Source organism: Drosophila teissieri, chromosome 3R, assembly GCF_016746235.2.
Source record: "Drosophila teissieri strain GT53w chromosome 3R, Prin_Dtei_1.1, whole genome shotgun sequence".
NCBI lineage: Eukaryota > Metazoa > Arthropoda > Insecta > Diptera > Drosophilidae > Drosophila > Drosophila teissieri.
Genome location: NC_053032.1, coordinates 4,295,995 through 4,321,490, shown reverse-complemented (window position 1 = coordinate 4,321,490; position 25,496 = coordinate 4,295,995). Strand labels below are relative to the sequence as shown.

The 25,496-nt window shown below is 41.7% G+C and overlaps 2 protein-coding genes across 2 annotated transcripts; both read left to right on the top strand.

The window, feature by feature from the left end:
• The first annotated feature begins 2,005 nt into the window (after positions 1–2,005).
• On the top strand, positions 2,006–21,033 carry LOC122621171 (mpv17-like protein). Its single transcript, XM_043798945.1, has 4 exons — positions 2,006–2,139; positions 18,112–18,320; positions 18,401–18,608; positions 20,631–21,033. Exons 2-4 carry the CDS (start codon positions 18,169–18,171, stop codon positions 20,850–20,852), a joined length of 582 nt encoding a protein of 193 aa, XP_043654880.1. The 5' UTR covers positions 2,006–2,139; positions 18,112–18,168; the 3' UTR covers positions 20,853–21,033.
• Positions 21,034–21,179: 146 nt separating this feature from the next.
• LOC122621170 lies at positions 21,180–25,296 on the top strand. The gene is made up of 2 exons (XM_043798944.1): positions 21,180–24,599; positions 24,855–25,296. The coding sequence occupies exons 1-2, from the start codon at positions 23,125–23,127 to the stop codon at positions 25,069–25,071; spliced, it is 1,692 nt and encodes a 563-aa protein (XP_043654879.1). The 5' UTR covers positions 21,180–23,124; the 3' UTR covers positions 25,072–25,296.
• Positions 25,297–25,496: the final 200 nt, after the last annotated feature.

Genomic DNA, 25,496 nt, shown 5'->3' with positions numbered 1-25,496 from the left:
CAATCACCGAGTGTGTAGCTCCCATAATCATTTGAAACGGCAAATTACAACAGCGGAGAGGGGTGTAAAACAATCGCAACTGCAGTTGCAGTGGCAACAACAGGCAATGAAATGGGCTTTTAATCCATTTCCGGTATTAAAGTCTAGCCAAACCAAGCGACCAGCCAGCCATACAATCCGACAACCGTCCCACAGTTGTGTGCCCATTGTTGATCCTGCTGGCCGTTATTGTTGTTGGACTTAATTAACAAACAATTTATATTCATAAACCTCAATCGGTGACATGCAAATGCACATGCGCCTTGGGAGCGAAGGGAGCGCAACGAAAATATTAAGTGGAGAATCGGTCCGCCGAGTTGTGATATGAGAAGTGCAGATACCATTTGTGGAGAGTATGGAAAGGGGTGGAAAATAAATAAACCCCACTTATCGCCTTTTAAAGATTACTCGATTAGCACTAATGATTTCTATATTTTGATTAGATAAATACTTTAAATGTGCCACAGCGACGAAAGAAAAAACTTCTAGCGGAGATAAACAGAAAACCCTGTATTCCGACGAAAATATGTGATATTGTACTATGTCATTTTATTTTGAAAATATTATGGATATCAATCCACCCCTCAAGCAGAGGGTTCGATTGAACTTCGCGACGTGAATGCAATAAATATGGCAAATGCGTGGCATGGCAAGAAACTTAAGTGTACATGCTTACAGTCGCAGTCCCATGGGTACGTACATGTGCAGTAAGCTCTCACATCAGTAAATCTATGCTTTCTTGACCCTCGGAGTAACTTGGCCTTTGGGTAAAGAAACGTGGCAGTGGAAAGAAGCATTCGCCACGACAAAAGCGCCCGTGCAACGCAGCAATATGGGAGCTGATTGGGTCCCGCATTTACATCGCAGCTGACATTTGTGTCAGTGGAATATATAAATGGTGATTATGAACGTCTGGTGACGCAAAGCATTCACCGAGTGGAAAGCAGCCAACATTGTATGGCTACAAATTGCACGAGAACAAATATAAATATGAGGGCTTACACATTATGCTCTGCCGCAGATTCAGTCTAACCACAAACTCATTACGGCCCATTCTCTCCGGCCCCGCCCCCCTACAGCCACTACTCCTCCTCTTTCCGCTTTAATGACAGACGAATATTCCGCATAATATAGACAATTTCTACGGCCCCGACTTGGCCAAGTTGAAGAACCGATGAGGAGACAAAACCGAGCCAGCTGAATTGCGACCTGGCAGAAACCACAAAAACTTGCCTTTGGTTATTTTGTGTCTGGCATTGTCATTGCGTTGCTGCTATTGATGTTGCTGCTGCGATGTTGCCGCTGTCATGGCTGTTTTGCTGGCCAAAACGTGCAATTAAATGCTGTATAGCTTCTATAGCTGCCGCTGCTATAAGCCATAGTCCGTACACAGAGAACTACTATTGGAATGGCTGTCAATTAAATAGGAAAAATTCAAAGAAACAATCATAAACTAAAATTATATTTATACATTGTATTCGGCAGTGGAGGGATTTCAAACCGCCTACTCATAGAGCCTTAGACTTTATAGATCTAATAGAAATATACCCATCTCATGATAAATATATGAAAATACTAATAAATATTTCATTGTTTCAGTTCCCTACGATTTTTCTTGACGCTGAATTCAGATTTCTTTAGCATTATAAGTATGTTATATAATTATATATAATACATCCGCATTTCTCTCTCTGTAGAAGCAACTTATTGGCAGTTGCTTCTTTCAGCCAAGTGCAATGAATGAAAATTGCACAAAAACAAAGGCAGAGGCCAGATCACAATTACAACCAGCGGAGGCATTCACCAGGCAAATTATTGATTGGCAACCGCAGAGATGCATTCCGCCGAGAAACCCAAAGATACGAAGATACTCAGATGCAGAATCGTTCGGCACTCACTAATGATGATGACGCCGCCTGGCCACCGGCCACTATTCACTCTCTTTTGGCCGCCATTGACATTGAAATCTGGCTATTTGCAATCGTTGCAATTAGTTTTTATTTCTTGGCCGAAGCAAACGCCTCGCGAATCGTCGCGAGCATTTTCGAATAAATTTCTGTTCAGGATCGGAGTGCGAAGAATTTCCGAGGACATCATAGGGTATGACAAACGATGGCAGCTTGCATAAGTCCCTAGCAAGTTTTCTACTTTCTCAGACCTCGAAAGTGCGAATCGCAACTGCAGGCAGCTACTTGCTAGTGAAATATGTAAACGCGTGCATTTATAAAGTTCAAATTTGCCATTCGTCGGAAGTAATTTGTATATTGTCCATTTAGCGCGTCTATAAATAGCGCCTGCTTCTCGCTCGCCGACGATTATTGAGTTGAGGCTTTAGGTACCCCTCTCCACCGATGGTTTTCTGGTTCACAGACTCCCTCCTTCTATCCTATATGCATCTGCCTCTGTCATTCGCGCCACAAGTGGGTCATATCGTCATCGCCGCAGAGAAGCCTTGCTCCACATTGCCCACTGACTGTTCTCGCTTCCGCTAATCTTGAGGCAAACTGCGGCAAGCGAATGTATTTATATATATATGTATGTACATATTTATATATACATATATATAAAATGCAGGGCATATCGGGTATGAATGCGACATAAGCAGCTGGCGGTCTGCCTGTGGCTATTACCTAGGGCATATGGCTTGTCACTGAGATATGCAATAATCAATGGCAGTAATCCCTTATAAGCACCTAAACAATTCTCCTAACATTAGTGCGCACTTTAGAAATTCTTAAAGAGCTCTTAGTAGCAAAATTCAGTAACATTTAACATATTTCGTGCAGGCTGTCGCATTTATTTTCGGTGTAAAGAGTAGATCTTGGTCTAAACTTATTTCCATGCTTGAGACTAAGTCTTTTTAGTTTTCCAGCCGAGTTCATGCAAAAGGCAACAGCACTGATAATGAACAGGTTTATGCTGATTGCCTGCCTTCCTTTTTCACCTTTTGCCGCTTTCTGAGAGTCTTTGGAGTGTTTTGAGTCTGTGCGTAGGCACAAGCTTTGGTGCCCGTCTTCCCGTCCATTCCCAATCCCTGTCACATTAATCACGGCAACATTTGGCATGCAATTAACCAAATGAAGCCTGCATTTAAGTGCTGACAATGATGATGATGATGGGGACTTCGAGTTGGACTCGTACTGGGAATGGGACTGCGAGTGGGACTGGCAGTGGGACTGGGACTGGGCAACTCGGCGAAATCATTAGGCTAATGTGGTTAGTTGAACATCGATAAGTGAGTGTGCCCCATGGGCAAGCGGCGATGTGACTTTGCTTAATGCGCATTTAATACCCCTTTGAGTCATTAGAAATTCAATCGAGCCGCTCAAAATAATTGACCCCTCCTCGGCTTCGATTTGCGACAGTCGTTTCTGGCTATTCATCAAACCCGAATCACAATCGAAATGCAATTTGGTGATTTTGTGATGGCAAAATAAAAAAAAACACTCGTACAAAAACAGAATTGACGCAGACCGCCATTCATTGGCGGTGTGACTTTTTTCCAGCTTGTCTTATTGGCCGAACAGCCGGTTATCGAAGAAAAAGGAAAAACTGTCAAAGACATTCCACCATAATTGAATTATAAAACAAATATTACACAAAGTTGTTGCTTTCTTGCGCAACAACAAAGGTGCACTTCGGATTTTAAGCACAAGTCGCTGAAAGGCAGTGTGTGTGAGGGCAGTGAAATATCGCGCATACGCCACGTTGCGCTTTTATAATTCGTACGAAATCATACCTTAATTTTTTGCTTATGCATATTTCGTCATTCAGATTTCTTAATTTTCTAAAAAACTAAAAAACGTTCATGAACATAGTGAGTTCGTGTGCTTGCTGTGTGCAATCTCCTGTGCCCACTTTTCCGGCGCCTCTTAACCCCACAGGGGCTATGCCTTTCTGTTTGGTCGCCAATCACGTGTCGCAAACATGATTTATTTCGTCAATTTATGCCAAGAGTGTAAAACGATTTGCTGCCGAGTTTCAAACGAAATATTATGACGTGCACTATCACTGGTGGGTGTGTGTGTGGTGTAGGGGCGCAGTGGGCGTGGCATACATTTAGGAATGCGACAGTTGACTAAGGGCGTCACTCTCCCCCACTGGACGCTAGTTTCACTCGCACCGCTTGGCATTCGCAATTTAGCAAAAAAGGAAATTACATTTTAATTCGATTGCAAGCCGAATAAATTTAAGGGTTTTGGGGTAGCGATGGGAGGAGGTTTCTGCGCATTTGAATTGGCCAGATATTCACGATTACGATTGGACCCAAATGGCATTCAACTCTTTCTGCGGGCTACTGTCTGTGTAATTTTTCATATATGTATTTGGGAAGTTATCAGCTGTTACACAACCTTCCTGAATGCCTAACTTCTTTCTTTCCTAGTGTAGTTGAAAATTCGAATTTTTTTGAACCACAACCACATTAGAGATTATTATACCCGTTACTCGTAGAGTAAAAAGGTGTACTAGATTCGTTGAAAAGTATGTAACAGGCAGAAGAAAGCGTTTCCGAAGTATATATATTCTTGATCAGGATCAATATCAGAGTCGATCTTGCCATGTCCGTCTGTCCGTACGAACGTCGAGATATCAGGAACTATAAAAGCTAGAAAGTTGAGATTTAGCATGCAGACTCCAAAGACATACACGCAGTACAAGTTGGTTGACTTGCCCACTCTAACGCCCACAGACCGTCATAGATTACCACGCCCACACTTTTGAAAAATGATTTGATATTTTATCATTTATTGATTAGTCTTTTAAATTTGTATCGATTTGCCAAAAAACTTTTTGCCACTCCCAACCGAACGCCCACAAACCGCCAAAAACTGTCAGTGTTGAAGTATCTTCTTCGCAGTTCCACTAGCTGAGTAACGGGTATCAGATAGTCGGTCAACTCGACTATAGAGTCGCTCTTGTTTTATATAGGCTTATGATGATAAAATATGTTCAGTGTATAGGGGCATAATCAAGTTATGCGATAAAAGACCATTGCCATTTTATTTGAGTTGTGTGTGCTGAATGCGGGTAGTCAATGCTCGATTTGTATTTATTGTGACCACAGTCACAAACCAAATAAAATTTTAATTTACTTAGCAGATGGTATATCCCACACAAAGCCGGCGGAAGACCAAACACAATATTAAGCCCATAGTTGTTCCAAAGCCAAGGGAAATGAAACATTTCTATTTAATCACGTCTTTAAAGTTATTGAGCTGTGATAGGGCCTTTAAAGGAGCGGGAAACTAGAAATGCAGAGCGGAACCGCAAAATGCCAACTAATTAAATTAATAGGAAACAAATGCATAATGAGTGCAGGTGACCCGGACCAATCAGTCCGTATCTGCAGAGCCAATTTATGATATAGGTGCAATAATACTGCAAATTCGGAACATTTTTTCTACTTAGACGCCGCTCCCGTGCGATATGCAAATTAAGCAAATGCCAACTAAGCTATCTATGGTCAAGTGCAGATACAGATACCCGTATGCACGAGACACCAGAGACCAGATACCAAATTGCGAATAGCGACTACAAGATACCAGATACCAGAAGCCAAAAACCAGACGTTGCAATAGCAAAGCCATCGCAACATTTTTTTTCGCATGTGCATTTTCTTGGCCCACGACGCCAACAACGATAAATGCAAATCTTGACAGTTTTCTCTGAAACATTTTTATTTATTTTCGGTTGCAGTTTTTCTGCCTGCGCTTTTGTCCCCGTCTATTTTCTTGACTTCAGTTTTCATTGTCTGCCCGTCTTGCCGGGCTTGCTGGGTTTTGGCAATTTCGCCATTTGGCCATTCGGAAAGCACGTTTAGTGCTTAGCGCACATCCGCCGCGCTCAGATGGCCATTTGTTGGTAGTTTTAGATGCGGTTGCAGTCGTTGCTCTTAAAGAAACAAATGTATCTTACCCACAGAGGATAGAAGTATGCTGACTTCAGGCATTTATAAATAATAGCATTGAGTCCGTTTAATTCATTTCTAATATATTGCTTATGTTAAGTGTAATATGTGACCATAAAACCTTGTTATTACTAAATTTATAAAGCTATATCTTTACTTGGCAATGGAAGGTTACAACCTTATAGTTTTTACCTTAATTGTTACATGTACATAAATTAAGATTTATTGATTGCCAAATTATATATATAGAATATTGGAGGCTCAACTAGTAGTCGGAATTCATCATTGCGGAATGTTTATTAATCCATTAGATCCATTTCGCGGTGGACAACAGCTTCCGTTTCCGTAAAGGGCAGGGCAATTGGGATTTTGTCGACCGAGGCTACGGAATCACAATATCGATTGCTACTTACCTTCTCATACATAATTCATTGAGGTCTGGTCGTGTCGTTTAATATGAAAGCCAATTAATTAAACTCTCAACAGCCAGCGTCACGACTAAAAGCTTAGAAATTACTTAATAAATTACTTTCATTAAAGTCACAAAGGAAAAGTCAGCGGACAGGGCACCCACTTCCCATTCCCATTCCCATTCCCCTTTCCCAGCCACAGCCCCAACCTTCCCTCTCAACTTCCCTTGGACGACACCGTCACGCGTTGATTTATATTTATCGAACCGCTTGCACAGCTCCAGGCGTTATTTATTTCAGGCAGCAGCAAAAATAAAGCAGCGGCAAAAAATATGCCAAGTAATAAATTGAATGAATCTACACATCACATGGGGGTTCGCTAAGTGCACGGAAAGAAAAAGGGGGCACCCCGCACTAAACTCTTTTTGCCTTTAGCTCACTTAAACTCTTTTCTTAAAATATGGAAATAGGTTATTATTAGGCTGGTAATGTTATATAAGGTAATTGGCACGGAAAGTTGCGCCTTTAATTCATGCTTCATTACAATTAATTATAAATAACTAATTAGGTTATCAATACATATGCATGTACATTTTCATATTACAAACTTTCGATTTAGAATTCGGAAACTAGAAAAAGAAAACAAACAAGAGAGAACGATATAGTCGATTTCCCCGACTATCAGAACCCCGTTACTCAGCATCGACACTTTGTGGAACATCAGTGGAAATTGGGAAAAAAAATTATGCAAGCTAACAGTTTTGTGTAGTTTGTGGGTTTTAGAATTGGCGTGGCAAAAAGTTTTTTGGCAAATCGATCGACTACAAAATATGAAAAAATGTCAAAACATTTTTCAAAAGTGTGGGCGTGAGAGACGGCCTCGATATTAGGAAATATATAAACGAATAAAGTTGAGACTAAGCATGCAGATTCCAGAGACATAGACGCAGCGCAAGAATGTTGACCCGCCCACTTTAACGCCCACAACTGGCAAAAAAATGTCATACGCATATTTTTTAAAATTTTTATTGGTTCCCATTTCTATCGACATGCCAAAAAAAAGTGAAAACTTCTCGTTCGCACCTCCACTAGCTGAGTAACGGATATCTGATAGTCGAGGAAATCGACTATGGCGTTCTCCCCTGATTTTTATTTTAATTGCATATGCCTAACAAACGACTCGGAACTGAGTGCTTACAAGGAAAATATTGGTATTCCTGCAGCTTAAGTGAGTTGGAGCATCTCTAGTAGAAAACAAGAGAGAACGCTATAGTCGAGATCCCCGACTATCTGATACCCGTTACTCAGCTAGTGGAAGTGCGAAGGAGAGTCTTCAACACTGACAGTTTTTGGCGGTTTGTGGGCGTTAGAGTGGGCGTGGCAAAAAGTTTTTTGGCGAATCGATAGAAATTTATAAGACTAATACAAAAATTCAAAAATATTAAAACATTTTTCAAAAGTGTGGGCGTGGCAGTTTTGGGCGGTTTGTGGGCGTTAGAGTGGGCGTGGCAAAAAGTTTTTTTGGCGAATCGGTAGAAATTTATAAGACTAATACAAAAATGAATCAACAAACTTGCGCTGCGTCTATGTCTCTGGAGTCTGTATGTTTTATCTCAAATTTCTAGCTTTTATAGTTCCTGTGATCTCGACGTTCATACGGACGGACAGACGGACATGGCCAGATCGACTCGGCTACTGATCCTGATCAAGAATATATATACTTTATATGGTCGGAAACGCTTCCTTCTGCCTGTTACATACTTTTCAACGAATCTAGTATACCCTTTTACTCTACGAGTAACGGGTATAAACACTCCAAATCAGCTGTCCCACTCCAGCTCGGGGTTAATTCGGAAGGTAAGCTTGATGTTGAGATGGCTCAGCGAAGCGGGCCAAGAAAATGCTGACTACGAAATGCAGTTGCCAGCCGGGCCCAGAAAAAATTGCCTCATCATTACGTCGACCGTCCGTCCGTTTGTCAGTCCGTCTGTTTATTTTCCGGTCTGGGTCCGTCACGACCATGTCGTCCAGCTGTCTCTTTGGGTCTCTGAGGAAACACTAAAGTTTCCAAATTTCTACGCTATAAACACGTGCCCGACTCTTTGCCAAAATTTCCCACCGCCCCCGGCATTTTTACCGACTGTCCGTTAGCCCGTTTCCGTCTGCCCCTCTTTGAAATTCCCTTCATGTTAATTTTCTATTTTTTTTTATTTTTCGTTTCCATTTCGGCTTGCCACTGTGTGTTTAATGCAATTCTTTAGTATTTGCCTTCGAAATGAGGTTAAGCTGGCACAATACTGAATGGCCAATGGTGAATGCTAAATACCAGGCACTGTGCCCTGGCACTGTGCGACCAAAATGGGTCACCTCAAAAAGATATATCAGGGTAGCGGAAAATGTGGACGGACGGGAAAAATGTGCGCCCGGGAAGACATCAAAGTGGATCTGCGGAAAGCGAGTTTAGAATCTTTGAGAAATAGTTATCTATGCCAGCATGTCTGTAGTATATTTTACGGACACCGCTGCCCCATAAGAAGTTATACCCCGATGTCGCTTCAAAAGCTTTTAATTACTATATTTAGCTATATCATAGCCGCGCCTAAATTCTAAACGCAGTCCAGTAACTAAAACGGGAAAATGGGTTCGGGAATTGGGTAACTGCGCCAGTAAATGCACCAAATGATCATACTTGTAATTTTCGAGACCTAGCCGACAAGGGCGGACCCTGCGCACCATTAATGTAATTACGAAAACGGCACGCAGTCGGCCAGTTCCCCTTTACCCAGTTCCCTGGTAATCACTACACCTCAAATTGCACAGGGGTTCCAAAAATATAAATTTAAGCCCGAGGTTTTTTCCAGCGAGATATCAAAACGAAACAAGGAAACGATGACGTACCGAAAACGACTCGTAGCTGGAAAAAACCATTACCCCAAATGGAAAAAAGAAAATCGGACAAACAACCGAATTAACAAAACGAAGAAAAAAATATCTGGGAGGGAGGAACAAAAGGCGAGTTTAAGTGCATGAAATTACAAGCTGAGCTGCATGGAGCTTGTTTCGTTGGGATCAGGGGCGTACGAATATGTATTTGAAAAGGGGAAACTGAAGTTGATTTTAAAACAAACTCTTACATAAACTGATAGAAAGAGTTTACTTTTGTTTAATATTACATTCAGCCCGATATGTAGTTTAACATTATGCATATGCATTCGGTTCTAATCATTGTTTACTAGTCTCTTGTGTAAATAAACCTTTGATATGTGGGTATGTATTTGTATGCCCTTGCAGAGTGCACATTGATTTCAATCATAGGTAGCAACTTAGTAAAGGAGACATTTGCGCCCGTACGAAGTATATATATTCATGATCCGTATCCGACCGTCCGTCCGTCCGTCCTTCCTTCCGTTTCTACGTAATCTAGTCTATATTTATATGTAGCTTCGTTGTTTTTGGCAATAAAGTGTTCTAGTTCAGTATACAGAAAATTCTTCATAATAAACAGTTGGAACGTTTGGAAAAATACAAAAAACATTTTTACATATGTTTTGACTTAGAAGATCCTTCAATACCAAATATCTAAAACCCCTCTCAAATAAACGTAGTACGTTCCTGGTTGGGATTTCCTGGGTGCAGACTGCACCCTTTGCTCTCCCATTTGTCCCACTAATTTCAAGAGCCGCGCTAGTTTGGTGACGATCTGAAATGAGGCATAGAACACTGCACTTCATGGGACATTGTAGATAAATGCGGAAGTGTGTTGAGTCTGACATTTAAATCGCAGACGTGTTCGTTCCAACTTCTGATACTCGTGGTGAATTGGGCTCGCTGCCGGCCGTTCGCTTATCTGGTAATTGTTGATTTAGTGATTTAGTTCTCGCTTTTATTTCTGGGCGGTTCGATGGTTTTTATTTCCCGATGCAGTGAAAAGGTGCCAGGGGCTCCGGCGGTGGTTAAGGGACTTGCTCGGGCGGAGGGGCGGTTTGCTTGCCCGCCCGGTTCATTGTTCGCTCGTCAATGAACCGCCCGTGGTTGTTGTCGTTCCCGGCGCGTGACAAATGACTTCGCCGTTGCATTCCACATTTTCGTATCTACATACACTCCCGAAAACTACGAAGTCAAAAAAAGAACTAGTGTTGTAACATAATATACTGACAATAAAGAACAAATAGTCTCATTCTGCCTTTTTTGTGGCTTCTTAAAAGTGTCCACTAACTATTAGTGTACACATCACCAATTTAAATTTTGTTGTTTTGTTTTCAAATGATTATTTAATGCCTCAAGAAGTATCCTGTACCTAGGTATCGGATCAGAACATACATTAGTATCCAAAGGGTTATTTCGATATCGCCGCATGCAAAAATGCCTGGGTTTCAAGCTATCCTCTTTTAATAATTCAATGACTAAGATAACTTCCATGAGAGTTACGACTCGAATCGGTTTATCACTTTCTCCAAGTGCATGGGTTTAGTTGGGTGCCGCACATGGCTCTTTCAATGGGTGTCCGGGTCGGGTCTGTGTCCGCGTCCTACGTTGCCATCAATCGAAAGTCAAGCGGCCGCCGAGCGGGCGGCGAATCAACAAATTGAACTGCTGCTGTTAAATAAAATATAAAATATCTACATACTCGCATCTATTGTTGCCGTTGGTTGTGTATGTATGGCCTCAGCCGGAGTCGATCCCACGAACACCACGACCATAATTGACAGTTGTGTCGGCATTTATTTATTTCCATTCTTTCTAGGCGAACTCAAACGCAAACACACACAGACCAAGTGCAGTGAACCAGTCGCTAAATTCGAGCACAGCGTTTTTACTGTTTTACTGGGTTCAACGAAACCCCACGGTCTTCCCCCATCCGATGGTGCCGGTTACCAGATTGCCGTGAATTCATGGTGGTTCCTCGGATCTGCGGGGTGATTTGTCCGTGAAGGATAGCTACATAAGTGGGCGCCCTGAACCGTAATGGATTGGGGAATGAGGATGGAGTGTATTTGAAGCTGTTTAAGCAATCTGTCGACAAGCCTCCGGGACTTGCATCCTTAACTGAACTTGACACAGATCTTAACGGACAACTATGTATGTTCAAGGTATATACGCTTTCGTATCACAAAGACAGGGGTCACATAACTCATTTAGCTTTCTACCTTCTATGAACTTTCAAAACAAAGAGGTACAGCCTCTAAGTGAACAGAAAACTTAACCCATTAATAAGAAGCCGTATTCTTTTCTGATCTCTTTTGTTCTTGATACATATATGCAAAAATATAATACGCTGTCGGTGAACTGAATCTCACTACCTGAGCCCTAAAATACATCGTTCTTTCTTTTAGATTTCATAGCGCTCCCTGGTGGCTGAGAACACCAAACGTCAATTTGGCACAACTGCTGGCCAAACTGCCTAGAAAGAGACAGGGGGCACATATAGAGGGAGAAGCAAAAGCGGAAACCCAGTAAAGTGTCATGCACGTTTGGTGGCCAACTAATATCCCAGAGCCGTTGTCGTGTCAGCTGCAATTGACACTTGTGCGTCGGATGGCAATACAAGTATTTATGAATCCGCTGAACTCGGATCCCCTGCCTCTAATTTCATTGGCCTCTGTCTCTTAATGGCAATCTGTCGCCCTTTCTGACCGCCTGTCTCCTTTGTATACACACCATGCACTGTCGGCATGGAAACAAAGCGAGAAATAGGAATTCGAAATGGATGGGCTCAAAAGGATATCCTGAATAGAATCTTTACTTCTCAGTTTTGTTGCGTAATGCTAGATATTCTGAAAGACTTGTTTATATCCATTTTTATCACATTATTTGAAATTTTAATCCGAAATTCACTTTTTCCATTTCGCCTCGACCCCTTAAATCATCTATGCATGTCTTAAGATACCTTAGAAAAGAGACAAACTCGCAACACTGATGGTCCTGCATCACTTTCATGGGCTTCCTCGTCATTTCAGTTGACAATCAAATTCTACGAAATTGGATTCTCTTGTTGCACGGCACGCTCTGGTGGGCTCAAAATTCACCCTCCTGCTGCCCAAAGAAAAACAATACAGTACACGAAAAAAGAAAATCAAGCCAATTGCCTGCCAATGGCAATTGTGTTCGCTCCTCGGCCGCATGTGTGCCGCTGTCCGGTATTGTATTTTATGTGTTCCAGCTTTTATTTGGCCGGCCTCGCATTTTTAATGCGAAAATGATTTCATAAATTGTTTGCGGGCGTTGTTTATTCTGAGACTTAAGTTACCGTTGGGCCCCCAGGGATGGCTAAAACCCGAATGAAAGAGATGCGCACCCATTTCCATTCTATTATTTCAGCTGTCGCACATTTAGACACTTAAAATTGAGCGTGTGTTATGTTATCATTCTTGCAAAAGGGAAGGGGTCGCGTAGGTGGATAAAAAACTCGACTTAGTATAGAAGTCGGAATAGAAGAGTCCAAGACGAAAAAAATAGAGATTACTTTAGAAGGCAGCACACGTCCGATAGTATCATTCGCCATGATCGAACTTCATTTTGTAAGAATGTGCTCTCGCATACTTCTTGTATGCTTCTCTAAGTGTACAAAAAAGGAATGGGGAACGAAGGAAATTCGCACAACAGGAAGCTGTAATTGGCCAGGAGCGCTTGAGCAAACATCGCCAAGGTAACCGGCTGCGGAGGGGAATAGCTGCTTTATTGGAACGGCAGCTGTTGCGCGATAAGGTCGCACCCAGACTTCAGACATCAGGCTGAGGTCCCGTATCCCGTATCCCATATTCCATATTCCGTATCCCATATCCGAAGACCAAACACAATGCCAACTGATTGCCGTCTTGCGTGTTGGTTTCCCCTCCAATTTCCAGCCGAGCCTTATTAATTATGACGGGACATGAATTGATAATGGCCAGAGTTCAGCCCCCGAGGAACTGCCGATGAGCAACGTTAGATAAGCATTGGCCGGGAGGAGGGCTTCCTCAATGACTGCACTTGATTGGGTTTGGAGTCGTTCGGAATTGGGTCTGGGATCCGAGTCGGGACTGGAATTGGGGTCGGTCAAGCTTATGGCGCCCAACTCAAATGAGGCGTAATTACGGGAGTTTTCGAATCGCATGAAAAACGTTTGATCGAGAGGAAGTTGTCCGGCCCAGAACCTTTTACAAAATAATAACGAGGCAGGTTGGTGCTGCCTCCTATTATTGCCTTTAGTAACTTTTGTAATTATCGGGCACATGAAGCATAATCACCAGCCTGATACAAACTGAAGTTAAAAATTACTGTACTATTACTATTATAGTTTAAACATAAGGCACAAACTTAAAAAGCGCCATATCAAACTACAGTTGAAATATCTCTCTCCTATAATTATATATACTTTTTGTAAGGAATGCAACTACAAGCTATTATATTTGACTTTCCGATCACATGACGAACAAGGTTTAGGTGACAATAAAAGAAAACGTGTTCCTCCAGACTACCCAAGTTGCAAATCAGATTATGTCTAATTAAAGTACAGCTTGGCAAGAACACAAACATACATTCTTTCTAAGGAATAAAGTTCATACATTAATTCGGAAACACCATTATCTATGACAGAACAATATAAAAAGCAATCCTGGGTGTCAATCAATTTTTAAACCCAGCACCTTGGACTTATAGGCGGGGGTCAGCATTTTCCAGCCTTTCCGCTCCGAAAATCTGCGAGATTGTGCAGATTGCATTTGCTGCTCCTGCTCTTGCTCCTTGGTGATCCACCTTTAGCCTTCAGTTGCAGACGTGTATCATAAATTGTGTACAAATAAATCAAATCACGGTGCAGAGCGCTGAGAACAAAACAGCCCGCATCAGGCGGTAACAAATACACGTGTTCCGATGTGTTCCCCTGAAAATCCCCCTCCGCCAGCTATTAGTCAGCCAGAGTTCAACAACCACAAACCAAACAAGAGAGAACGCTATAGTCGAGTTCCCCGACTATCTGATACCCGTTACTCAGCTAGTGAAAGTGCGAAGGATAGTCTTTAACACTGACAGTTTTTGGCGGCTTGTAGGCGTTAGAGTGGGCGTGGCAAAAAGTTTTTTGGCAAATCGATAGAAATTTACAAGACTAATACAAAAATGAAAAAATATCAAAACCTTTTTCAAAAGTGTGGGCGTGGCAGTTTTAGGCGGTTTGTGGGCGTTAGAGTGGGCGTGGCAACATGAATCGACAAACTTGCGCTGCGTCTATGTCCCTGGAGTCTGTATGCTTAATCTCAATCTTTCTAGCTTTTGTAGTTCCTGAGATCTCGACGTTCATACGGACAGACGGACAGACAGACGGACGGACAGACGGACATGGCCAGATCGACTCGGCTACTGATCCTGAACAAGAATATATATCTTTTATATGGTCGGAAACGCTTCTTTCTGCCTGTTACATACTTTTCAACGAATCTAGTAAACCCTTTTACTCTACGAGTAACGGGTATAAAAAGTTGAAGGGAGTGCCAGAGGAACTCACTGAAAACTACATAACTTGAAATCAGATAAAACGCCTTCCTTTCCGCCTGCTTGTCAGAGCGAACGCAATCAGAACTTGCACCTTCAGATACGGCCTTTGATACACTACAGATACAGATACGTGAAGACTGGGACTGGGATACAGATACAATTGGCTTCTTTTCTTGGGCAATGCCCTTTGATGTAGCCCCTTGATATTAATAAACTGAAAAAACAGCCGAATGTGAAGTATTCTGAGACAAGGGGTATAGGACTCAAAAATTAATTCATTTCAAAAAGAGAAAAGCAAAGAAGTCCATAATCATATTTAATATATAATATAAATGTTATATATTTAATAAATAAGTGTTAAATTAAAAGAAACAGAACATAAAGTCGTTTCATAAGGATTCTGATTTTACTTAGACACAGATTTGTGATTTATTTTTAACTTAGAAAGTACCATTTACTATTTAAAGACAAACTGTAGAGACAGGCTTTTACTTCCGCGACTAGCAAATATTTTAAAGTGGTGTTGCAGCAAAAGGGGAAGGGGTACGATGGGTTGCCATTCCCTGTGTGAAATCGACCAGCGACTGGCTGCATTCCCCGTTTTGGACCTATGTGGCTCCGGGGCAGTTCACTTGGCCAACATTTAAAGCCGTCCGAGTAGCGGCTGCCACTTTTTAAGAGTGCGAAATTAAAACAAAATGTTGCAAGATGCTGATGCATTGGGCCGTTTGATTTCTCTGGGCTGATAAGCCGAGTTGCCGGAGCTCCTCACATTATGCGTAAAGCGACGTCCAAATGCAAATGTTGCGCAGAAAACCGTCGGCGAGTTTGCCTTCTTCTCCCGATTTCCCTCCTACGGGCCGTAGCGTAAATAAACATTTTGCGCCTGAATTTACGTTGCAAGGATTGTAATTGTGTGGATTTTAGTGCACATTCGCCCAGGGCCACATTGCAGAATTGATCGGGCAGCATCATCGCCAGCAAATACGTTTTTCGCCCATGAACTATGTACATTTATGAAACCGGGCACATCATTTTGGAATGGGAGGAATATATTGTGTACTTAAGCCCAAAACTTGTTCGGTGATCGAAAACCTTAAAATAAACACTGAAAAGCGATCGAAAAGTAATGATAGTAATGCGAGTAATAGTAAACTTATTTTAAGTTAAAAAACTATTAATATGGAATTAGAAATGTTTTCTGGCTTAAAGAACTTTATATTAAATGGTTCTTTAATAATCGTTGCTTTCATTTGCCACACACCAGTGCAGCCGTTTTAACCTTTTTCTGGATTCCCCTGTCCGGGCTTCTGTCCATCTTTCGCTTTTCCTTATAAAAGTATAAAACCAATGTTACAATGTGAACCTTGTAAATTTCGAGATAAAGGACGTGGATGCAACAGCAAATGACCAATTCTCAGAGCTGAAAGCTTAAAGTTGTGATTGTGATCTAGGATCCAATGCTGAGGTGGCGCCTGGTCAATTATGTATCCCTGGTGAAGACCTAGTGTTTGTGTGAAACCTAACGCCAATCAAAGTAATACTAATACCGGTGGTTCCAGATGAAAACCATTCGAAAGGAAAGCTGTGCCCTAATTAGTCGTGGCACCTCAGTTCTACCTGCTGTACCTGCCCCACTTGTTTCTTCACTGGCAGAGTGCAACTTCAGCAGGCTGCACTCGCTTAAAATTTAAATGTGAAAATAATGCAAATTAATGTGAAGGCAGCGCTTAGTTACCCCGCTTGGACAGTTGAGCTGCAAAAGGCTGGCTTCCCGGATCCCCGGCTACGGACAAGGACAACGTCGGGTACATGTTAATTACTTGTAAAAATACGCAACAGACGGCAACAACAAGGCCAGTTGCCATGGGCGGACTTTTCACACCAACCCGAATCGGCAGGTCGCTTGTTTTTTGATCGAAACGTGGATTGTATCGTCCCTCTCCTTCTTTGGTTTCTGCTGACTAGTGCCCTTCAAACTGAACCTGCCTTTCTCCGTCCAAACAGGCCAACTGTTCGCCGGGATCTCCGCTTCCGTTTCAAATTTAGAGGGCTTGGCGTGTGTGCGGGCATACTAATTACAAGGGCTACGTTGCACTCAAAGAAATTATTTCACTTACATTTTTGATTTCCTCATGAGTATTACAATTTTAGCTTTTCGTTTAAACTTTTTGTTTAAAAAATCTTAAAAGTCGACTAAATAATAAATGATGTGATATTAATTAAACTTTATGGTGCTCTCAATTGTTGGCCAAATACAAATTTTCTAAGCAAATAGGTCTCGATAACAAGTAATAAACGATTGAATTATACTTTGTCAATAGTAGTTTCAGTTGTAATATATAATTCTTCCGTTCAAAATAGTCATCATCAAAGGGGAGGAAAACAATAGCAGCTGTAATAACTCTTTGAATTGAATTAACTGAGAATTTGTGCTCAATATCCAAAACGTGTTGTAAAAGCAGGTATCTGGAGGCACTGGACCACACCGCTACACTTTTTTATGATAGCATAGAATGAAATTATTTTTTTCGGGTGCAAGCCACCAGCTACAAAAGCAAGCTACAAGCAACCCCGACGTACCGCGCTGGAAGTGGATCTTTAATCGCTTTTCTCGAGCGACTTTTTGTGCGGCAAACTCATTAAGCGAAACCGAAAACCAGACACAACATCAAATCACACATCGTTTCATTCTTCTTTCTCTGCCTCTTCGGTGTATTGTGTTATTTTTCGTTACATTTCGGGACTGCCGGTCGTGTATTTTGCGCCTGGGCCTAATTGCTTTTTATGACAGTCGAGTGAATATGATAAATCTTTGGCCGTGGCCGGCATTATTTCGACATTTGTTTGGGTAGAAACATTCTTGGCAATTAAATGTATGTTTGTATTTCTTTTGTAGTTGCTCGATAATAATACTTGACATGTGTTACTGGATGGCGGTCACCACCCCCTCTCCATTTCCCGACCAACCCACCTCTTACCCATCCAGCCATCCATCAGTTCAGAGGATCGTCCAAAAATGTCAGCTGTGCATGGCTGACACTCATTTGCAATTGTCTTGAGCTTGAATTTATTTGCTAGAGGACGTAGCACTGTCGAGGCTCAAGTAATGAGTTAGAGTTTGGAAAGGGTGCCAGAGATAATCACCATTCGCGATAACTTTGTAGTTGGAATGAGGAAAACCCGAACTTTTTGCAAAAATGGAACCGAATTAAACTTACCCAAGTTATCTTTTCTCAGCCATGTAAAACACACCGTATTGATCTAAATCCATTTCTCTTTCAGCTTGTTTATAGCACTGGCACTGACATTCGGGAAGATTATCACACGACAGCGTCGAAAATGTTCCGTAACTTCGTAAATATTACAAGCAAATATAAAGTCCTCCGCGGTATGATATCGTATGGCACCCTCTGGCCCTGCGGCTCCCTTATCGAACAGACCATGATCGAGAAGAAGACATTCCAAACGTACGACTGGATGAAGTGTCTCAGGTGATGACCGATGTGCCGCGGAGCTTGGCCCGATTCGATTGCTAATTGGCCGCGATATGGTTTGGCTAATTCCATTACAGGTTCAGTTTATTCGGCTTCTTTTTCATGGGGCCGACCATATATGTGTGGATCAGACTGGCGGGCGTTATGTGGCCGCGCACCGACATTAAGTCATCGCTTTGCAAGGCGATCACCGAGCAGACCGCTTACGATCCGATGGCCATCAGCTCGTTTCTCTTCTTCATGACCTTGATGGAGGGCAACTCGTACGCGGAGGCCAAGCGGGAGGTACTGTAGCTTCCCATTCCAGTCCTAGGCCCAACAAATTCCTGTCTTTCATTTCAAAGAACTTAATTTTGAAAAGGCTAGCGAGATCTAACAATCGGAACTATAACTATTTTATACAAATGATGTTATTACTCGGGACAGTAATATGCACTCATTTTCATGCCCAATTACACTAGTAGTGATATGTTGGCAAAGCTACCCCAAATCCTGCATCAACTTTTAACGATTTCCTTTAACTTTTAAACATTAAACTTTGAAATATAGTGTTGACTGTTATTTGGTCATGCGGCAGCCATGTAAATAACTTTCATCTCCCAGATGTGCTTAGTACTACATGTGTGCCCAGTATGTATTGCTATTTATTTGGAAATCGGGTCCCGGTCCGTTGTTTTTGATTTCGGAATCCATTTTCTCACGACACATTCAGACAGTCGCCTAGGCAGTATCCCCATCTTTGTATCTGTATCTATGAATCTGCATCTGTGACGGAGACGGAGACAGAGGCTGCAATGTAAGCATGCATAAATATCACCTGTCTTTCGCTCACCTCCATCCGTTCCCAATTTTTGCGTCTGGTCCTCCGTTTTAAGCTGTCAACATTGATTTGTTGGCTCTGCGGCCATACTGCAAGATACTTTCGGATACTGTGCTCCAGGGCCAAGCTCGGTTCGATGGCTGACTTCCATATCATTAGAAACCATTTATCTTGATAAATGTAAATGTTTTTCCATATATTTGTGTCAGGCGTGCGTTGTCTCATTTGTTTTGCATGCGTTTTTCAGAGATATATGGTTCGACTATTCTGAGCGATTTGGTAGAGATAGGCTCAGGCTTAGGCCGTAAAAGAGTTCTGTGCATGGCCGATAAAGTCGTTAGTATCCCGACCCTCACCTAAATAGTTCCAAATTGGAAGCGAGTCAAAAGCAAAACCAGTGACAAGATCGGTTTGAGACCAACTATGCGTTCGCCATCGAAATTCCATATTTTTTGTTAGGAATGAAGTATGATTCGACTTCCTGTAGATTCAAAAAATGTTCTTATTATAGCCTCTTCTCGCTTTTATAGCCATTGATCGTCTTTGAAAACTAAATCATTAGTTAGTAGCATAACAAGAACTTAAAATTCGACGGCAAAAAGATTTTTGGCAAATCATGAGAAATTTACAAGACTAACAAAATTGTAAAAAATATCAAAACATTTTTTAAAAGTGTGGGCGTGGCAGCTTTGGGCGGTTTGTGGGCGTTAGAGTGGGCATGGCAACATTTTGCGCTGCGTCTATGTGTCTGGAGTCTGCACGCTTAATCTCAACTTTCCTACTTATATAAGTCCTGAGACCTTGACGTTCATACGGACAGACAGACAGACAGACAGACAGACGGACAGACGGACATGGTCAGATCGACTCGGCTATTGATCCTGAGCAAGAATATATATACTTTATATGGTCGGAAACGCTTCCTTCTGCCTGTTACATACTTTTCAACGAATCTAGTATACCCTTTTACTTTACGAGTAACGGGTATAATAAAACACTAGCTTTGCTTTCATCCGATTCGAAGTTCTTTCATATTTATCATTTATTCACGCCTTAAAGCAATCGCCAAATAATTGGATATGCAATTTTGATGACAGTAGAAGTTTAGTTTAATTAAATTAGTTAATTTAAATTAAAACAACGGAAAAGCTGTTTCTTTTTCACACTTTTCATGCCAGTGAAAAATGTGCCAAAAGTGGTATTTGTTACATCGATATCGTGTGCAAACTTAAATACAATTTAAGCCTGGATGATAATATTTCGAGCCGGGCGTTGCCTTTAAATTAACAACATTAACCGAATGCCTCGCCCCAGCCTAGCGCCTCCCAAAAGAGGAGGGGAGATCGGGCCATAAATAAAATTTTAAACGTCTCCTAGCCGGCGGCTCTTAATTACAATATTCCGCGCTGGCATTTTCCATTTTCCGACCGCTGCCGGGGGCATTATGTCACTTCAGTCACTCACCCCGATGTTTCCTCTGATTCCAGGTCACCGATAAATTCCTGGACGCCTACAAGGTGGGCGTTATTTATTGGCCCTGCGTGCAGACAGTGAACTTCGCTTTCGTGCCGGCGAGAAACCAGGTCGTGTTTACCTCCTTCTTCAGCATGTGCTGGACCACCTTCCTGGCCTACGTCAAGTTCCTGCAGCTGCATCCTCCCGTGGATGTGGATCACCATGCCCTGGACATCCACTTCCTGGAGATGTGATTCTGGGTCGGAGCCGCAACTAGTAACGTCGAGTTAATGCCATGTCATTTCTTTAGTTTTATTATTTATTCTTAATTATTTTTCCTGGCTAATTAAGTGTTTTTCCCAGAACTGAATTGAATTTAGGCGTTTAGAAATAAAACCTGGTGGAGGACTCAGGAGTTAGAGAGATCTCGCAAAACAAGGGAATCAATTATTTCACATCCAATATTTTGAAATATTAATTGTAATGCAATTTACTGATAACTAATAGCATACGTAAATGCTAAAAAAATCTTTGACATCAGTTGACCAGCATCAGCATTTATTAAAATTAATATTTATTATCTGAGGCACGTTTTGGCCGAAGGAATTGTGGTTCATATTAATGCATACGTATCATCTGTGCGTACTATATGCACAAAGGTATGTTTGTATATATGTATTGTGCATGGGCAGGTTCGTTAAGGTGGAACCGCTAAGTGGTTGTGATGAAAGCTAGAACTGAATGCCGATTTAGATTACTCTCAAACAGAAACATCATCGTCGAAGTGTGGTCTGCGCTCAGATATTCGTATTTGGATTTGGATTTGGACAAAACTGCAGGGAACAGAATGCAGACGAGGACGATGCCATAATCAGGGAAAATAATATGGAAATATATGCAGAGCAAGACAAAACCGCGAAAGTAAACGCAAAGCACCAAACTCAACCCACGAAATCCGAACGCATGTATAGTAGGTTCCGTTATCAGTAAGGGAAAACGTGGCAAAGTTCCTGCCAAAAAGGGGTGTTAGTGATGCACAGAGAAAATATACCCACATACATCTCTGATTTTGTATTTTATTCAGATAAATTAAACGGACGGATACAATGACAGATGGTCGGGTGATCCTGATCAAGAATACACATATAGATTTTAAAGGGTTGGAAACGCTTTCTTCCTTTTCTTTCTTTTGAACGAATCCTGATACATTTTATCCTACGAGAAACGGGTAACTTGACCTAATAATGTTGTATTTCAACTGTATCAGGGAAGATTTTATGTCACTCCATAACTTATATTTGTACACTACAATTATATGGCAATACTTATGTTTACCTATAATCAGCCGGTATAACTAAAAAGTCTGTTCAAAACAATGTTGAAAAGTTCATTTGTCCTAAACTCTTTGTTTTCCGTGTATCCCAACTGCGAAAAAGCAATTGAAACTAGAGTTTCATTAAATTCTGCGTCGGCTGGCAGGCCAGTCCGCCCAGCGCCCATTCCCAAGTGTCTTGGTCGGTCTTACGCTGCTGTTTTATAGCGCATTAATTTCGAAAGTAGCGCTACGTGTGCCAAAAATCATTAGCAACGGAATTACGCTCAATGAAATGCAGTCGGCGTCGCCGCTCAACAAACGCCGTCAAGGGGAGACAATACAGCGTGGCCAGGCCATACCTTGCCTCTGTCCTCCGTCGACTACGATGGTGATGTCGAAGCCGGAACAGGGAAACCCAGAATGGTATGGGGGTGGGTCCGGGAATGGGAGCTGACGGGGAATGAGGTGGAATGAGGGGAAGTCGGAGGGGAAAAGTAGACAGCTGCTTGCGCTAGTGTTTCTGATGCTTATAAATTTACCCTAACGACAAGTTAAATGCCGAATACGAAATGCTTCAAATGGAAGGGTTCCCAATTCAAATCCATCGGATACATTTGAATACAAGTCGCTGAATCTGCCGTGAAGATGATGGGCTTGATGGGCTTCACACTCGAAATAAAAGTACATGTCAACTGATTAAACCCATATTTAGAAGGAACAGAAAAATCTTCAACGAAATGTGTAACTTTTATACTAGCAATATTGAGTCATTACTTAATTTAATGTCTTTATTGACACAGATAGTTGAACTAGAATGTAATATATTTGATTCAATTAGTGGAACACAACTATCAAGAATTACGATATCAAACAAGTTCGGTAATATTTTTTGTGCCGGAAATATTATTATATTTCTTAATTTAATGCGTTTATGGGAACTTTAATGTAATTATTAATTAATTATTCGATTTATTTAGCAACTAGAATTACGACAGCAAGCCACATCTACGACTCTATGTTTGGAAAACGGTGCACATAACGCTTATCCGACTTTAGTTTATATCAATGACAATCTTATCACTGGGAAATAAAGCATTATCAGATAATAGGCGAAACTAATTCGCCTAATGAAATTATGCAAATGGCAGTCAGTTTGATTTCGGCACGGCAGGTGCGAGCACTCCACACTTCTAAAAATATACACCTATAGTATGTTCAAGTCGAAGTCCTTTGATTTGGTCATAGAGGAAAAGACAAAGAAACCGGAACGGCTGTACCAGCCTCGTCGGATGCGATGGCTAAAATATATCATCCTGCCGGCCGTTTTCTCCTTTGCGCTTCTGCTGATCCTGGTCAATGTGGACTTCTCCGATAACAATGAGGATTTGAAACATGTGGGAAATGGATGTGACACATCGCTCTTTATATCTAACTATGGATTCGAAAATAACACACTTCACCAGAGCTTTTTCTCTGGAAGAGTTGCATTGCAAAGCCTTTACATCGGAAACTGCACTGTAGTTCATATCAAGGATGGTGCTTTTGACCAGGATAGCACGGTAAACATAACAAGCCTGCAGCTCATAAATGTGCAATTGGAAAATTTAACTGAATCTGCCCTCCAAGGTCTTCAAAAGCTTCAGAACTTTACTCTAGTCAATACAAATAATAACTTTAGGCCACTTGGATTCCTCTCAGCTGTGGCTGAATCGTTAATCAGTGCGGAAATACACCAGTCATTAGCCGCAAAAATAACGTATTCAGTGTGCGACTTTTTGGGATCCCGGAATTTCACCCAGTTGAAATATTTAGATCTGAGTGGGACACACTTAGACAAAAGCCTTATTAAAGAGTATTTTCACAATCTTCCCGCCTTGGAACAGCTGATTTTAAAGAACTGTGGGTTGGACCACATCGAGTGGAAAATCCTGAAACCAACACATAAATTGTTGCCTCATTTGGACTTGGGTGTAACTCGGAAGACAGACAACTATGAATATCCGTTGGACGTATTCGGGTATTATCCTGAGACAACGACAAACGCTGAGGATATATATACTAACCTGGCTAAAGGAGCAATGGCTCCAGAAGTAGTAGGCACCACTACAACTGAAACTATACTTACATCCATAGAAATTCTACCACCATCAACACAAGGACCTACATCCACCTCAACAGAAACTATAACAACACCAACTGCATCAACGGAGGAATTATATACTGCAGAATCAACGGTATCAACAACACCATCGTCAAATTGCGAAGAGGAATTTTGCCAGGATCTGGTATGCTCAAGAATTTCAACCGATTCGGTCGCAACTGCAGATCTAGGAAGTTCGTCGTGCCAGGACGGCTTACTGGTGGAGATCTGCGAATCGGATTGCTCCACACCCACATTTTTCTGTGTGATATTAGGCGAGAATTTTACCTCCCCATCTAACTGTTGTTCTCACCAGAGCATGAGATGTGTGATCTCTGCACAGGTCTCCTGGTTCGAGGAACACAGCGGATTGGTCATTGGACTCGGAGTGGGTCTTCTCTTCATCGGCAGTTTCCTCGGAATGCTCATCGTCTTCGGAACCCTGCGACTGAAGCCCTCCTGGTTGCGCGGCAGTAAGCGGCGTGAGTCGAACACGATGGGGCTGATTCAACGAAGATTCGAAAAGGACCCGTATGAGCCAGTGGAGTAGGTGTTTAATAGAGCCCATACTTAGTAGTACCTTTTTTATGATCCGTAATCCCAATCAATATTTCGCCTGAAATGACGTTCCCTATCATGTCAGAATGACCGAATTTAATGATTATATTAATTTAAATTAAGTTTATGATCAATAGACATTTATATATACATATGTATATACATCTTTTAAAACTAGCTCCTTATTTTTTTTCTACTAAACGAAACTGATTTTGAAACCACTAATTTTTCCCTCTTCCCCAGAGGTCCGATTGCGACTATCGACAATAACGAATATGTCACTGCCTATCATCGTTACCTGGAGCAAGCGAATCACCGCCCCACGGAGTCGAACAAGTATATTTCCCCACCCAGGGATAGGGCTCCTTCTGTTCCGCCCTCCAGCGATTATCCCTTACCACTTCCGGCAAGAAATTGCAACGTGTACGAGAGCTGTGAGCTATACGAGGAACTTCCGTAGAAATGTTTTATTCACCGAAGTGTGCAATATAGATATGCATACGAGTTCGAAAATTCAGCATATTTCCTTTGCTTTCAAGAAACCAGGCCCCCTGCAAGAAACTGTGGGAAAAAATTCCACTGAATCAATAAATGTTTAAGATTAATCATAAGATATTTTGCTTTCAGCAAATATAACTAAAACCACTGCTAGAGGTATCAAATTACGTTCCAATAAAATCGAAAAGTAAACGGAGTTTAAACAGCATGAGATATAGGTATCTGAAAGTGCGGCCTGATGACATACCTAATTATACTAGCTTGTTCTGCTCTAGATCTTGTTACAGAATTGGGCCACTTGTCTTGATTCTGTGGAAGTTTGCACAGTTCAATGCGTTTATTTGGCTTTAATGAGCTCCAGTTGGCGAGGAGGGCACAAAAACGCCA

Bases quoted from the DNA above. Each gene is read 5' to 3' on its own strand.
- LOC122621171 (XM_043798945.1), top strand. From the start codon at position 18,169: ATGTTCCGTAACTTCGTAAATATTACAAGCAAATATAAAGTCCTCCGC. The intron at 18,321-18,400 runs GTGATGACCGAT...ATTCCATTACAG, and splicing joins GACTGGATGAAGTGTCTCAG to GTTCAGTTTATTCGGCTTCT. The intron at 18,609-20,630 runs GTACTGTAGCTT...CTCTGATTCCAG, and splicing joins ACGCGGAGGCCAAGCGGGAG to GTCACCGATAAATTCCTGGA.
- LOC122621170 (XM_043798944.1), top strand. From the start codon at position 23,125: ATGTTCAAGTCGAAGTCCTTTGATTTGGTCATAGAGGAAAAGACAAAG. The intron at 24,600-24,854 runs GTAGGTGTTTAA...CCTCTTCCCCAG, and splicing joins GACCCGTATGAGCCAGTGGA to AGGTCCGATTGCGACTATCG.